The sequence below is a fragment of the Anser anser genome, assembly GCF_964211835.1.
Source record: "Anser anser genome assembly, chromosome: 20".
NCBI classification, from domain to species: domain Eukaryota; kingdom Metazoa; phylum Chordata; class Aves; order Anseriformes; family Anatidae; genus Anser; species Anser anser.
Window position 1 is genome coordinate 3,554,978 of NC_139741.1, and position 13,463 is coordinate 3,568,440.

A 13,463-nucleotide genomic window follows, 5' to 3' on the forward strand; every position below is an offset into this window, starting at 1 on the left:
CGGTCCCAGCACCATCAAAAATTTACGCCGCAGCCCACAATAAACCCTTCGAAGGAGCAACACGAGCACCCCAGCACGCTGTAGTTCATACTTCCATAATTCAACACACACAGCTTTATTCCGTGCCTTTGGATCTTCCCTCCTGCGTTCGTATTTTAGCAGTCAGCATTCCTGGGCAGTTACTGCACGCCTCGATGGCCAGGAACTCCGATTCCGAGCAGCACGGCGCGCTGGCACTGCCCGGCTGGAAGCTACTTACCTGCGAAGCTGCGTGGCACAAAGGACCAGAGGTTGCACAAAAGGACCGGAGGGGGCACAGACGTGGAACAAGGAGGGGAAAAAAAAGTGTCAAAGGTGCAACCAGCGGGCACACACTGCCACGTGTTTTCTCTGCCTTGGGACCAGCCATGGTTAAAAGAGCAGAGCACGAATTCTGATCTACAATGAACACGAAGTAAAGCACATCTCCTTCTTTAGCCAGTAAGGCACCTCCTGGGTCCCCCCAACACAAAATCCAGCTTGCAACACCTCTCCCAGGGGAGAGCCAGGGCGGTGACTACCCCATTGTACAGGTAACGGACCTGAGCACAGGAACAGGCACCTAAAGGCACACAGCCGGTCCGAGAGGCCGAATGGGTTCTGTGCCCAGACCTGGGGCACAGACCGGTACGCTCTGCTGTGGACATTTACATTTCAAAACCTCCTTCTGCTGAGGAAACATACAACCTCCTCCCCTTTAAAAGCTGGAGGCTTTAGAGCCCTCAAGGCCAGCTCTGCTGAGAGCAGCAGCCGCTGCACCAGAGCGAGGAGCCCCCAAGAGGCGCAGAATGACTCAGAAGCAATAGCCTAAGAGGAAGCCTGTCTACAGAGAAGCTGCAAAACCCCAAACTGTGGCAGTCTGCAATCAGCACTGTTCATAGCAGAACGCTTAAATTCAATTGTTTGGCATTGAGACACCATCACAGAGGTGTGGATCAACCCAGCCAGGCAACAACCACGAGAAAAGGGAAGGAGAGCCTCCAGCAGCAGAAGGCAGGCCAGAGCACCAACAGGAAGAATCCAGAAGGACCTTCACAGCTGCACAGCCGAAGCCCTTGGCGCAAGGTGACACACGCTCATCTCTTCTGTGCACCAGGAAGGGGGAAGCACTGCGCCCTAACAGGCAGGGCACCTCTGTCCCGTGTCGTCCTGGCCTCTCTCTCGAGGCTGCTCCAGAAGCTGAACTCATTCACGGTGCGCACACGCACAGAGCTCACGGCGCAATTTCCTCTCATCTCAGCTAATAAATCTTACGGTGTGCCTGCTTTTTCTGAACACGGGTTTTACGAGCTGAATAAACTTTACGGAGGCTTGATTGCCAAGGCAGCCCAAACCTGGAAACTTGATGCCTGACCACAGCCAGGCACAGCAGGCTCAGAGAGCAGCAGCTTCTGCACTTCAGAAAGAGCTTCTTGAACTGACCTGCTCCCTCTGCAAAGACCCCTACGTACTGCCTCTGAAAGCTTTTCGTTTAGCTTAGCCTCAGACCCTTCCCATTGTGATCACGGGGACAGGACAGCATCCTCCCAACCTTGCCGGCTCAGAGCACAGCCCACCTGCTCACTGCACGGTTCCTTGCTGGAAGCTGACAAAATGATGTAGGTTTGAGCAACAACTCAACAGTCTTTGTAAAGCTGTCTTACATTTCAGTGGAGGCACCAGCAAAGAATGCCTCCAAGTAAGGGTTTTAAGGCAGCCTCTTGTACAGGTTCATAGTTTAGCAGAGAGAGCGTTTCCAGACACTTCTCCAGTGCACAGTCACACAACAGCGCCCTGGCTGTGCTGACCAGCAAGCACCCGAAGAGCCCTGGAAGGTAACTCGCAGTCCCGGCCATCAGTCCGGGCGCATTTACAGCCGGCAACGAGAGGGAGGCGCCAGCATCACGGCAAGAGACAGACCACCCGTGAGGAAACCTGTCCCCTGCGGCTATTTTGGAGATGACTTGTAACAAAAGCAGCAGCTCACCCTTAGATCCTCTAGGCTACGAGCCCGTTTTCCAAGCGAAAACCGCAGCAGCAGCGAGGGCCGGGCACCGGCACAGCGACTGACCCGCAGCGCGAGCGCACCGGTGCGCAGGGTGAGGTCAGGCACATACCTTGGAAATGAGTTCATCGTGGTTAGCCAGGTGAGCCCTGCAGTGAATGCAGCTGTAGGTCCTGTGGCACGAAGGCAGATACGCCTGGAAAGTCTTGGACCTTGTCATCTTCACCATTGGAGCCACCGAGCGCTGCGTGAACTCCGGGGTGGCCCAGGAGGCGCTGCCGCAGGACGGGTCGCACGGGAAACACCGGAAGACACAGGTAAAGGCCGTGGTTTGGCAGGTGGCGGGTGTGGGGCAGGCTCCACACGCTGGGGACAGCTTCAGAGGAAGAGATTCAGCCGGAGGGGACGGAGGAGCCGGCACAAACCTGCGTTCGGAACAGAGCAGAGACAGAGCGCTCAGCGCGGCCGCCTCCCGGCCGGCGGGGCGACCAAGTGCTCGAGGGGAAGCGGAGGGGACACGGGCAGCCAGGGGACACGGACACGGACACAGCCTGCAGATCAGACCGAGGAGGACGGAGCTGGACCCACAGCTCAGCTGCTGACGGGCCGGCTGCCCTCATCCCCCTGCTCCCATCTTCCTGCCGCTCAAACCCCCATCACCCCCATTCATCCTCCCAGCACGTAGTGGGTTTGGAAAGGACTACAGAGGCACAAAGACGCTACAAAAGGTCATTTTCACCACGCCTGGCCTCCCAGACCCCTCTGGGGAGCAGCACACGTCCAGACCCAGCCCTGCAGCAGCCCTTGGAGGAGCTGGGCTCCGTCAGCTGGAGGCAGCCAGGACCGGAGCCTGGGGGAAAGCCGGGAGCCCCGTTCTCTCCGCACCACCCCAGTTTCCACATGGGAAACAGAGGATTACTTCATCACGCTCACCTTTTTTAACCTGCTGCAAGCTTCGAGGGCAGCACCTGCTCTACAAACTGCACTCCAGTATTTTTTTTTCCCCCATCTGACAGCCAGGAGCAGCCTCCGGGTCCACCCCTGATAGCAGCAGACGGCTAAAAATTCTCTTCAGTTTGGAAAAACTCTTTGCTATCCAGCATTACCTGACAGAGCCTGCTAGGTCGCTCAAGCTTGGCTCTCTTCTGTCAGAAATCAGGTTTCAGATCCCACCTCTGTAAGCCTCACCAGGTACCGGTGTTCCCTCCGAGGATGGAGGCAGCAGCAGGACGAGGGAAGCAGCTCCGCTCCCTCCCGACACACGGCGAGCACGCGCGCTCTAGAAATTAATCACGGGCTCTGGCTGCTCCTCCCAGGAGGATTTCCCTTCCCACAAAAGATGGGATTCTGTTCAGTTCCTGAGTCTGCATTTTGTGTATCAAATGCTGCAACAACAACCCCCAGCCTAAAATAAAAATAAGAAAAACCATCCGCACCTGACCTGCAGCGGAAATTTCTCCAAGTGAGGTACCAGAAAGGTGCAGGAGCTGAAAGCTGGGCTCTAGCTGGTACAAGTAACTTGCCTGAAGCGTACCTGACCATCTTCCAGGTGGGACTAACAGCAGCCCAGGTCACCACGCTGTGAGCCCAGCTCTTCGCGGCTCGCACACTGAGCTGGGCCGCCCCAGGCAAGGCGCCAGCAATGTGCCGAGCTCCGGGGACGCAGCAGGGCACTGCTAGACTTGGATTTGTCTGAGCAAACACGTCTCTTTGGCTTGCTGAAGGGAAAACCGTCAAACAGCGGGATGGAAATCAGGAAACCTACCAGGGAACCGAAGGCAGGAGCTAGGAGAGCCGTGCTAGGAGGCAGTCCTGCCCAGCTGCAGCACGCAGAGCTTCTTTTCTGCCCAGCATCGGCCAGAAGTACCTCACCGAGACAGAGCAGCCCAAGACGGACTGAAAGAGCAACACAGATCAGGCTGAGAGTCCCTTACTGTCCACTGGAAAGCCCCACGTGGGAGCACTGTCAGACACATGCAAATAAAAGCGCAACAAAACCAACTCGTCCCCTCGGCACCAGAGCACCTTGTACAGAGCCCGCGTCTCTAACACCTCTCCCAAGTCTTTTCGTCACTGACAAATAAGGAGATTGAGGGAGTCCAGGTTACCTGCCAAGCCTCCCGCTAGCCGGACATCCCTCGAGAGCCAGCAGCGCCTGCAAGCTTTCCAGCAGAGCTCCTGCAAGCAGCACACGCTGGAGAGCCGTTGCGGGCTCACCCCGGCCCCATCGGCGCGGTCCAAAGCCCAGCGCAGCTCGGTCCCGCACAGCGCTCGCCAGGAGGCAGAGGCTGCTAAGCCAGCAGGAAACCTGGTTGCTTTGGTTGGGTTTTTTCCCCCTGAAATATTTTTCTTCTCCTCGCCAGAAACATCTCCTAGTCGAATGGGAAAAGGATTCTCACTCATCCTGCAAAGCGCTGATAACGCTTATCTATCGCCATCGTAGCAGTCAGCACTTACACGGCACTTCCCATCCTTAAAGCTCTTTGCAAACACTCCCCGATCAGATTAACCTTCTCCGATTAAAGTTACAGGGAGAGCTTCGCGAGGCCCATCCTGGCACAGAAGGGCTCACTCGGAACTAAACCTGCTCCTCTTCAGGCAAAAGGGCAGCCTCAGAAAGCAGTCCATGGGCAGCCCCAAAGCCAAACAGAGACATAAACGATGCCCAGGCAGAGTTAACACGGGAGCAACACCTACTTGTTGTTTGCTGACCCCTCTGGCCAGGCTTCCTAGGCATCGGTGTCCTGGAACAGCGAGTGAAAGAGGAAATACTGCAACTGCGTTGGCTCAGAGACGCGAAGACGTGCATACACCAGTTATCGGCTGCATACAGCTTTCTGCAGAAGCATTTCATGAGCGTTCATTCATTTGGCCTCATAACACATGCAACATCAGTTCAAACATCTGACCTTTCGGAACAGGACACAAAAATTCAAGTCAGATGGTATCTGAGCACAGATTAAGATGAAGTGCAATTCCTGTTCTCAGCACGGTGCTGAGCAGGCAAACTGATCTCTGCACTCAAGGCAGAGGAGAGTGTAAAGATCTGGGAGCTAAGACCTTGCTGGGAAACCTAAGATGATAGGCAAGAAATTACCTTAAAAAAAAAAAAAAAGAAAGAAAGAAAAGAAAAACACCTTCAGGTAAACTCCAGTATGGAAGCCTTTATAAATACTTTGTAAATAGAAATACTTTATAAAGAGACTGCCTCTGTTCAGCGTTCAGCCAACAGCCCAATTGCTCATGTGCACGTCTACACCAAGAGCTCTGCCCTCACCACAGTGGTGGAGAGGGGAAAACAGCAGGAAGGGCATTCGTCCACCCTGAACAGCCACCAGGCTGGAGGGACCCACATCCACCTCCATTATCCCCTCAAAATACACCAAATAACATCCGTGGCTCTCAGCAACGCAAAAAAAAACACAACCCGGATTTTTTTTCCCGTCCTAGTGGCAAACGCACCTGAGTTACAACACACGTAACAGCTCACAGACGTTCGTTCTGCTGCAGAACCAAGGCACGAGGCTGATTTTAGGCCGTGCCTCTGGCTCTGCAGAGCCAAGTGAGCTCATGTTCCTCAGCCTCGCTGACGGCGGGCAGCTGTGAAGTCATTCCATTAACCTTTTTTTAAAACAATAAATAAATAAAAAAAAATGTTTCCATTACTTAATGATTGTGCCTAACAGCCTAGGAGAGATGAGTATCTGCCATCGCCCCAGAATCCAGTGTTTTAAAATTCAAGAGAAGTTTATCTCTAGAATGGTCGCGATCGAGTCAATGGAACGGAAATTTGTGCAGATTAATTAACTTGCAAGAAATCAGACAACTGGTTTAGACAAAAGGAATGGATTCTAGGGAAAAGCTTATCAGCTTCCTCTGCTGCAGCAATCGGTGAGAAAATCAGCTGAACGCACTGCCTGCGCACACTGCTGCCCTGCCTAGTCCTGCCAAGTCTGATACACCTCGAGGAAGAAAAAAACATGACGTTTTGCTGTTCAGACAGCTTTTTAGTTCAGTTTTCACCCTTCGCCTGTCCAACAGCCGCTTTCCACATTAAGTTCTTTAGCAATTCATGAAACACCAGAGGAGAAAGGCAAAGCCCGTGCTGAACACCGGCTACGTAAGGCTGCTGTTTGTACAAGCCCACGCACCACGGGAGCAGAGAACGAGAACTCTTACACGTCAAGTCCCGTTCTGCAACCGACCCGTGTGCAAGGCAGCTCAGAGGCAAACGTCCCTGTTCGTTCTGGAAGGGCAAACAGCAGGTTTGTTGGGTCTGAGGGTCAGTTTTATGGATTATTTACTTTTTAAGATAAGAGCCTTCAAGTTTGTTAAATGTTTAGCGGCAAACGCCAGGGAGAGCTGCCTGGAGTAGATCTGTAAGAAACCATCAGGAAGCCCAACCTTCCTCCTTCGGTGTGCCTTCTCATTCACGTGGGAAGAACCAGAGATGTAGTTATGCTCGGTGTAATTACACCACAACGGGAATCAAGCTGGGAGAGCTCTTTGTCTCCACAAGGTCACAAACTTTAGCAGCCAGCGTTGCTCCAGGGTCTTAGCATGGTTTAAACGAAACGCTTGTGGTAAGCACACTGATCGGGGTTTTCTTGACGTGGAAGCTGCCTTAACACTACTTAACGCACTGCAGTGCGAAAGAGGAAGGCTCGTTTCTAAAACTAATCACTAAAAGAGGAGCCTGGGTTTAACGCCCGGTCCTGCTGCCCGTCCCTGGGGAATCAGAGCTGGTGTGACAAGGCCAGACGCTGACCCCTCGGGGACACGTGGCACAGCTGGGAGCCTCGGGGCTGCAGGGGAGATCCTGGCACTTTGGGAGGGTCTCGCCTCGGCACAGGGCTGCAACAGCTTTGGAAAGACAAAGCCTTATCTGAAGGTGGCAGGGTAGGGTATTTGTGAAAGGCCCTGAAAGAAAGGGTGATCGTCGTGAATTTAACCACGGGACACAAGGGAAAGCCAAGAAAGAAGTTTAAGTAGCAGACGGGTGTAAGCAATATACCGCTACTTGTTCAGTACCTGAAATGCACTTGGTAAGAGGTATCGGCATGATCAAGAGAAGTCATTACTGCTACAAGAACCATGAGTGCCCTTCCCTCAGGAAGGGCTCCTTGCCTGTGTTCCTTCAGCTCGTTCTCCAAACCCTGCAAGCCCATGGAGAAAGGAAAACAGAGAAACGATGGACTGCATTCACTTTTACTTTTAACAGATTCATGCGCAGAACTGCACTAAAAATACAGTATGGAGCGAGATTCTCACTTAAACCACCTTCGACTGAAAATACACTTCATTCCCTCAATTCCTTTGGGCATCTCCTAGCAAGCTGCTTCGTTTCTGCAGACCTTAGCTCTCCCATCCGCGCCCTGGAGACAGCAGCCGCCAGCTCCAGGAGGCATTCTGTGGTTCTGGGAAAAAAGGATGTGTATGGGTGGCTGCAAAAAGACACCAGAACATAACGCAGACAACAGCCAGGTAACCACTAGAGGGCATCAAAAAGAGAGTCAGAAAACAGCAATTAAAGACTATCTGGCCATAGTGAATCAGGGCCAGGCGCGGCGCCAACCACGCTGCACCTGCCGTGCTTCCACATACCACAGGCAGCTTGTCAGGAAAAACATCAGTCATTATTCTGCTGGGTAGCTATCGATACTAGAAATGTCACTGCCGTTGTGTTAATCAGAGGAACAAACAGCAAAGCTTCAAGGCTTGCTTCAGGTTAATCCCCCCCCACCCCACTCGGTCAGGCTTTGTCGCTGTACACACTAACGTTGGTTTTAGTAAGTTATGGATTAACAAAGTAATTTATGAAAAAAAATTAACTGTTCTTTATGTAGTTGATTTACCTTCTGACAATTTGGAGATTAAGTAAAATTACACAGATTATTTTTTTTTAAATAGACAACATCCACACCAGTGCATTTTTAGGCTCTCAGGTCCAACTGTGGCACCACAAGCAAGCGCAGAGGATGCCTGCAGTCAGAGCAAAAGCTCCCCTGTATTGAACCACAGCTCACAACCGACGAAATCACAGGAACAGGCTGGGTACGTCACTGAAGACCCTGCAGAGATGCTGCTTTCCTGGCTGTGGGCTGCAGAGACCTGAGGACCACAAGAACTTTCTGAATTTATTACAGATCTAAGGCTAAACTCAGCCATTCAGGCCCGCCAAGCGTCAGAAATGCTAACTCATCTCTCCCTGCAGCACGGAACAAAGCACGCTGCTCAAAACAACCCAGCCCGGCACACTACCGACACCACAACGGGAGGCAAGGGAGGGAAATCATTCTGGAAAGCTTCCAGAAAACGCATCCTTTTACAACCTCATCTCAAAAGACGCAGGGCTGCTAGCACAGACATCACCTTTCAGCCTTCCGAATCCGTTACCGTTTCTGGGCCTGCCTCCGAAGGCACAGGGAGCTCAGCCTGTGCCAGAAGGATGACTGCCACCTCTGCTCAAACCCTCGTCCCACTCGCCCGCGAGTTGCCTGGCAGCAGCATCCTTGCGACGCAGAAGAGGCTGCGCTGCCGAGAACAGGCGGTGCTGGAGGCTCTACGGCTGCAAGCTGCCCACCTTCGCCTCGCGGCCGCGCTCCGTCGCGGCTGGCTCCAGCACCGTTACGGCAGGTGCCAGGGGGATGCGCCGAAGGGCAGGAGGAATCGTGCGGACAAGCAGCACGGTTGGCCCGAGCGGGTTAGAAACAAGCCAGCACGCCCTTCTGCTCCTACCAGCAAATCCCACTTGTGCCACAAATAAGCAGAAACTGCAAGCTGAACTGATTTAAAACGCCAATGGCTCCATTTCCTCCTTTACGTTTCAAGAGGGCTGATGCCAGCGTCCCACACGGAGGGCTAACAGCCCTTCGTCTGCACCAGCCATGCACCAGAGGGAGGTAAGAGAAGGGCTCGCACGCGGCAAGATGCAGCTCTTCGGTCCGTAGCCGCCTTCCTGCCAACGCGTGCTATGTGTTCAGCATGATGGCAGCACTTGGAGCCAAGGATCAAGGATATTAAACATCACCAAAATGATGCACACCCAGTATTCTGTGAAATGGAGGACCCCTCCCAGCCTTGCTGTAGGACCAGCCTCTACTGAAGACATCGAGGAAAAGCTCTTCCCATCCAAGTGACCAAAATGGGAGCACTTAGCTTCCCAACTTCCCTTCCTCGGCTGTACTATTGTAGAGCAGCCCGGCTATCCAAATCCTCTTACACGAATACGCTTCTTTCGTGCTCCTTACGTTGCTCCATTGCCTTCCTTTTTGGCGAGTGGAGGAACAACCAGGATTCAGGAAACTCGCCGTGTTGGGTGGGCCATCCATTTCCCCGATAAAGCCTCGCTACCGGGGGAACCCTGTGCGACTACGGCAAGAACCTCTCCAAATTCAATGTCATCTGCAGTGGAGATGAAGATCTGCCGCAGCTGCCTGTCACAGCTTACTGCTTGCCAGCTCCCCGTGTCAAATCCTGCACGTGTTCCCCTGCTCACAAAACCCACCTGCTCAGAGGGTCCTTCCCGGAGCATCTGTTACAGAACCTCACACTGCCCAGACGAGCGTGGCAGGGGCGAGACAAGGACCATTTCCTACTCCGGTATCTGCATCTCTTCTTCTGTCTAATGCAAAGGATAACGCGTTGAATTCTGACCAAGCTCCCTCAGAACCACTTTAACACAGCCCCTACTTTATTAATGAGGTGCATACTTTCCGTGGCAGTTCGGCCATCGTCCTTCTAGCTCGCGTTTCCATTGAAGGCATGGGAGCCCTAGCGCCACGGGAGAAGAGTCAGGTGAAGATTTACAGCTCCAGTGCTCACATGACAGATACTTTATAACCGAATCGAGTTTAAGATGGTGAAGTCAGCTGTTAGCCTACCAGTTTTTGTCATTAGTTCCTCCTGGATATCCTCACTAGCCTGCACGTTACTGCCAAGGTATGCGAGCTGACTCGCCTCTCGCAGCTCCGTGCCTACTGACGAATGCTTGAGCTGGGAGTTCCTGGGATTCTCATTAATTTTTTTTTATAGTTAATAATTAACTCTTTTTTTTTTTTTTGGCGAGGCTGGACAATCTGTTTTTAATAATATATTGCTCGAGCCATCCTTTAGTAATACTTCATCAGTGAAATTTAAATCTTCCAGAGCTCTGTGGCTGAGCTGTGCAATTCCTAGGTCATACCATGCTACATTTTTCTCCTCATAACAAAGTGGCTGCCAACGTGAAACAGGAGAAGCGAGAGTGCAGCTCTGACACCGCTCTGCCTTCCCGCTCCGAGGATCGAAACCTTCTCTGAAGGGCAAATTCAAAGCATCCTCATCTTTTTCAACTTTTAATAGCCTTCGCTTGACCCAGGGAGTTTGGTTCTCAGTTCTGTACAAGTCACAGCTGCGGTAGGAGGCGAAAAGCTGCGTATTTTTGGGCCTCGGCACAACGTCCCACCTCGTAACACGCCGGAACAAGGCTGGAACAGGTGCAGAAGCGGCGATCTCTGGCTGGCGTAAGCCTGCGTGAAGGCACCGGAAGGCGGCTCTTAGGGGTTGCATTCCCACAACTTCCACTGACTCACGCTGCCCGGCACTATCATTTGTTAAAGCAAGAGTGAAGTGAGGATAATAGCTATTTACTGAAAACAGAGGAGCGTGATTAGCTTTAATTAGCACTGTCAAGTGCCTGGAGATTGTCGGGTACGAGATGTGGGGGAACTAAGTCTTATTAATTACGCTATTTCCTGCAGCCTTAAGTGGCTTGGCCAGTCCGGCGACGCTTCCGGGCACGACACATCCCGCCCCAGCGAGCGGCAGCGCTTTCGGGCAGGTCTGGCAGAGGTGGTGGGCGAGCAGAGGGTGGCAAAAGCAGGAGGCAGGAGCAGTCGGCTCCTGAAGTGCAAGGCCACCACGTGGGCCATGCCCGGACAAGCACGGATCAAAGGGGCAAGTAAGGCATGGCAGAGGAGGGATGCTGAGCTTCATCCAGAGAAAACTAGAGCTGGGAGCGATGGGGGCAACAGGGAATGAGACGCAGACCCTGCAGCCCACCCAGAGATCTGCATTTCGTCCCCCCGCCAAAGAGGCCGACCTATAAAAAGTCTTTGTTTGGGGAAAAAGAGGTCCGGCTGCTCAACCGGCATGGCAGCGGCTGCAGACGTGCTGATTTACCGGAGGAAGATGTGCTCTAAGGAAATGAAAAATCCTCGCATGAGTCATAGAAGTCGATCTCATCTATGGATTTGTCTTGGTTTCTGGAAGGCAAAGGAAATCTGTCCTTACCCTTTCGTTACTGTGATTAGATCTAGAAGACAAGGCCTTAGCATTAACAAGCCCAGAAAAGAGGGAACAAACGGAAGGACCAACTCACAGAAAAGAAAGGAAGCTATGTGTTTTGCAATGGTTTCAAAGCGATAAATACGCTCTGCTTCGCAATTCCGCCTTGAGCCTCACTGATTAGCTTCCAAGCAGCTACGGGAACTGAACTCTCCATTTCTCCAAACGCCACTCGGTGATCTCTCCCGAATCCCACTGCTCTAGCACTTCAGAGCTGACCTCTTAAGTTCAAACAGACAAAGATTTCCCAGTTAACCATCAAAGCCCAGTGAAAGCCTAGCTTTATTGACCTTCAGGAGGTTTCTAAGCACATGGTCAAAGGCAAAGCCGTGATGCAAGACCAAGAAGTAAATGCTTTTTACTCCTCTGCAATCCCCGCAACGCTTGTATGGCAGTACCACACTAGATCAAGGAGCTCCCACCTTCTAAACTGCTAGCCAGGATCGACACCAGAGTGACCAGTTCCTTAATTAAATTCTCTCTCAGCAACAGGTATTCAGCCATGAGTCAAGGAGCCTTTGAGGGAATGTGGATTTACAGGTAGTGATGCTGCCTTCCTCAGTGCAACCCTGACTCAACTACCCACACCAAACAGCACAGAAAGGAAATCACTTATTCAAAGCCTGTGGACCCAGAGGACACAAGGCGGCCCAATGACCGACACAGCTTTGCCACCTACTCCCAGGCCCTGGCACCCTGAAAGAGACACCTGCAAGGAAAGGTTAAAATTTTAAATAAAAAAATAATAATAAAACGAAGAAGCACTAGGTAAAAGAAATATCTTTGTCCCTCCTACAGCATTCCCAATTTTACCTTCAAAGCACCAAAAGCTCATTTTAAACGGTTTTCTTTTCAGCGCGAGACAAGAATTAGGGATCCAGTGAGAAAAGGACAACGTCTCAGCTCTCCATTCAACCGTAACCATTACACAGCAAACATTTCAAAGAAACCAGAGGCGTGCAGCTCGGTACGACGAGGTCTTAAACCAAACAAACGGGAGCGCTCTGGAAGCACGAAGTCACGCAACACGTCCTCTCCGGGCAGGATCCTCTCCCGCAGCTCTCGGTACCTGCCCGTTTCCGAACGCCTGGCTCGGCAGAGGCCTCCCCGCGCTGCCCAGCGCGAGCCCGAAGTAACAGCGAAGGCATCAGCAGAAAACCCTTATCTGGAGCACGGAGCAGGCCCCGAGGACGGCAGCGCCAGGCGGGCAGGTGCCGCGTCCCACCCGCTGTCACCCGCTCCCGGCCTTCCCCTTTCCGTGCCTTGAGACAGAGGCCGCAGCCCAGCACAGACTCACCCCAGCAAATCGCAGCGGGTTGGGGGTAAGGGGGTGTCCGGCTGCTTTCCCTGCGTGGTTGGAGCTACGATTTTGGACCAAACCCGGTTCCCTTGGCAGCAGAAATCCGCGTTAAAACCTTCCCCCCCCCCAGCCCCGCAGCGGGCTGCTTCACTCACGCCGAGCTGCCCCAAACCCAGTCCCTGTAGGGCAGGACGAGGCCCAGGGTCCCCGCACCTGAGGGCGGTTTGGGGGGGGGGGGGGGGCCTCAAGGCCCGGGCTGGGTTGGGGGGGGACCCGGTCCCGCAGCCCCCAGCCTCACGCACGGAGCTCAACGGACACCAAGGGCCGGCCTTCCTCCTCCTCCTCCTCCTCCTCCTCCTCCTCCTCCTCCTCCTCCTCGCCCCCCCGCCGCCCCCGGCCCGGACCTGTTGCCCCCCCCCCCGCCTCACACAAAGGCCGCCGCCCGCCCGGCCCGGCCCCCCCTGAGGGAGCAGCCCCCAGACGCGTCGGGGGGGGAAGCGGCTGTGGCGCAGCCCGGCCCCGCCGCGCGCCCCCGGCCCCGCCGCACTCACTCGCCGCAGCGCGGCCCAAGCGCAGTCGGAGCGCGGCCGCCGACGCGCCCCAGGCAGCCCCGCAGCGCCCTCCCACCGCCGCTTTATAAGCGCTCCTCCCCGCCGATCGGCACCGCTGCCGACCAATCGCCGCCCGCTGGCACATAGCAACAAGCCGCCGGTTGGGCGCCGCCGGCCGCAGCCCATTTTTCCGCCGCCAATCGGAAGGCGGAGGCGGGGGGGGAGAACCCGCCTCCTCCTCCCTCCCAGAGCTCACCGCTGG

The 13,463-nt window shown here is 53.9% G+C and overlaps 1 protein-coding gene across 3 annotated transcripts in view; it reads right to left on the reverse strand.

Annotated features, from left to right (window-relative positions):
• YPEL2 (yippee like 2) overlaps positions 1-13,463 on the reverse strand; it is a 33,534-nt gene extending 20,071 nt beyond the window's left edge. The window contains exons 1-2 of one of the 3 annotated variants that reach the window (XM_083806326.1): positions 13,202-13,280; positions 2,136-2,448 (exon numbers count right to left, since the gene is read on the reverse strand). In XM_083806326.1, coding sequence (XP_083662452.1) covers positions 2,136-2,252 — 117 coding nt within the window. In that variant the 5' untranslated portion in view covers positions 2,253-2,448; positions 13,202-13,280. Of the gene's footprint in view, positions 1-2,135; positions 2,449-12,647; positions 12,739-13,201 lie in introns of those variants that run through there. The other 2 variants (XM_083806324.1, XM_083806325.1) reach the window with 2 other exon arrangements.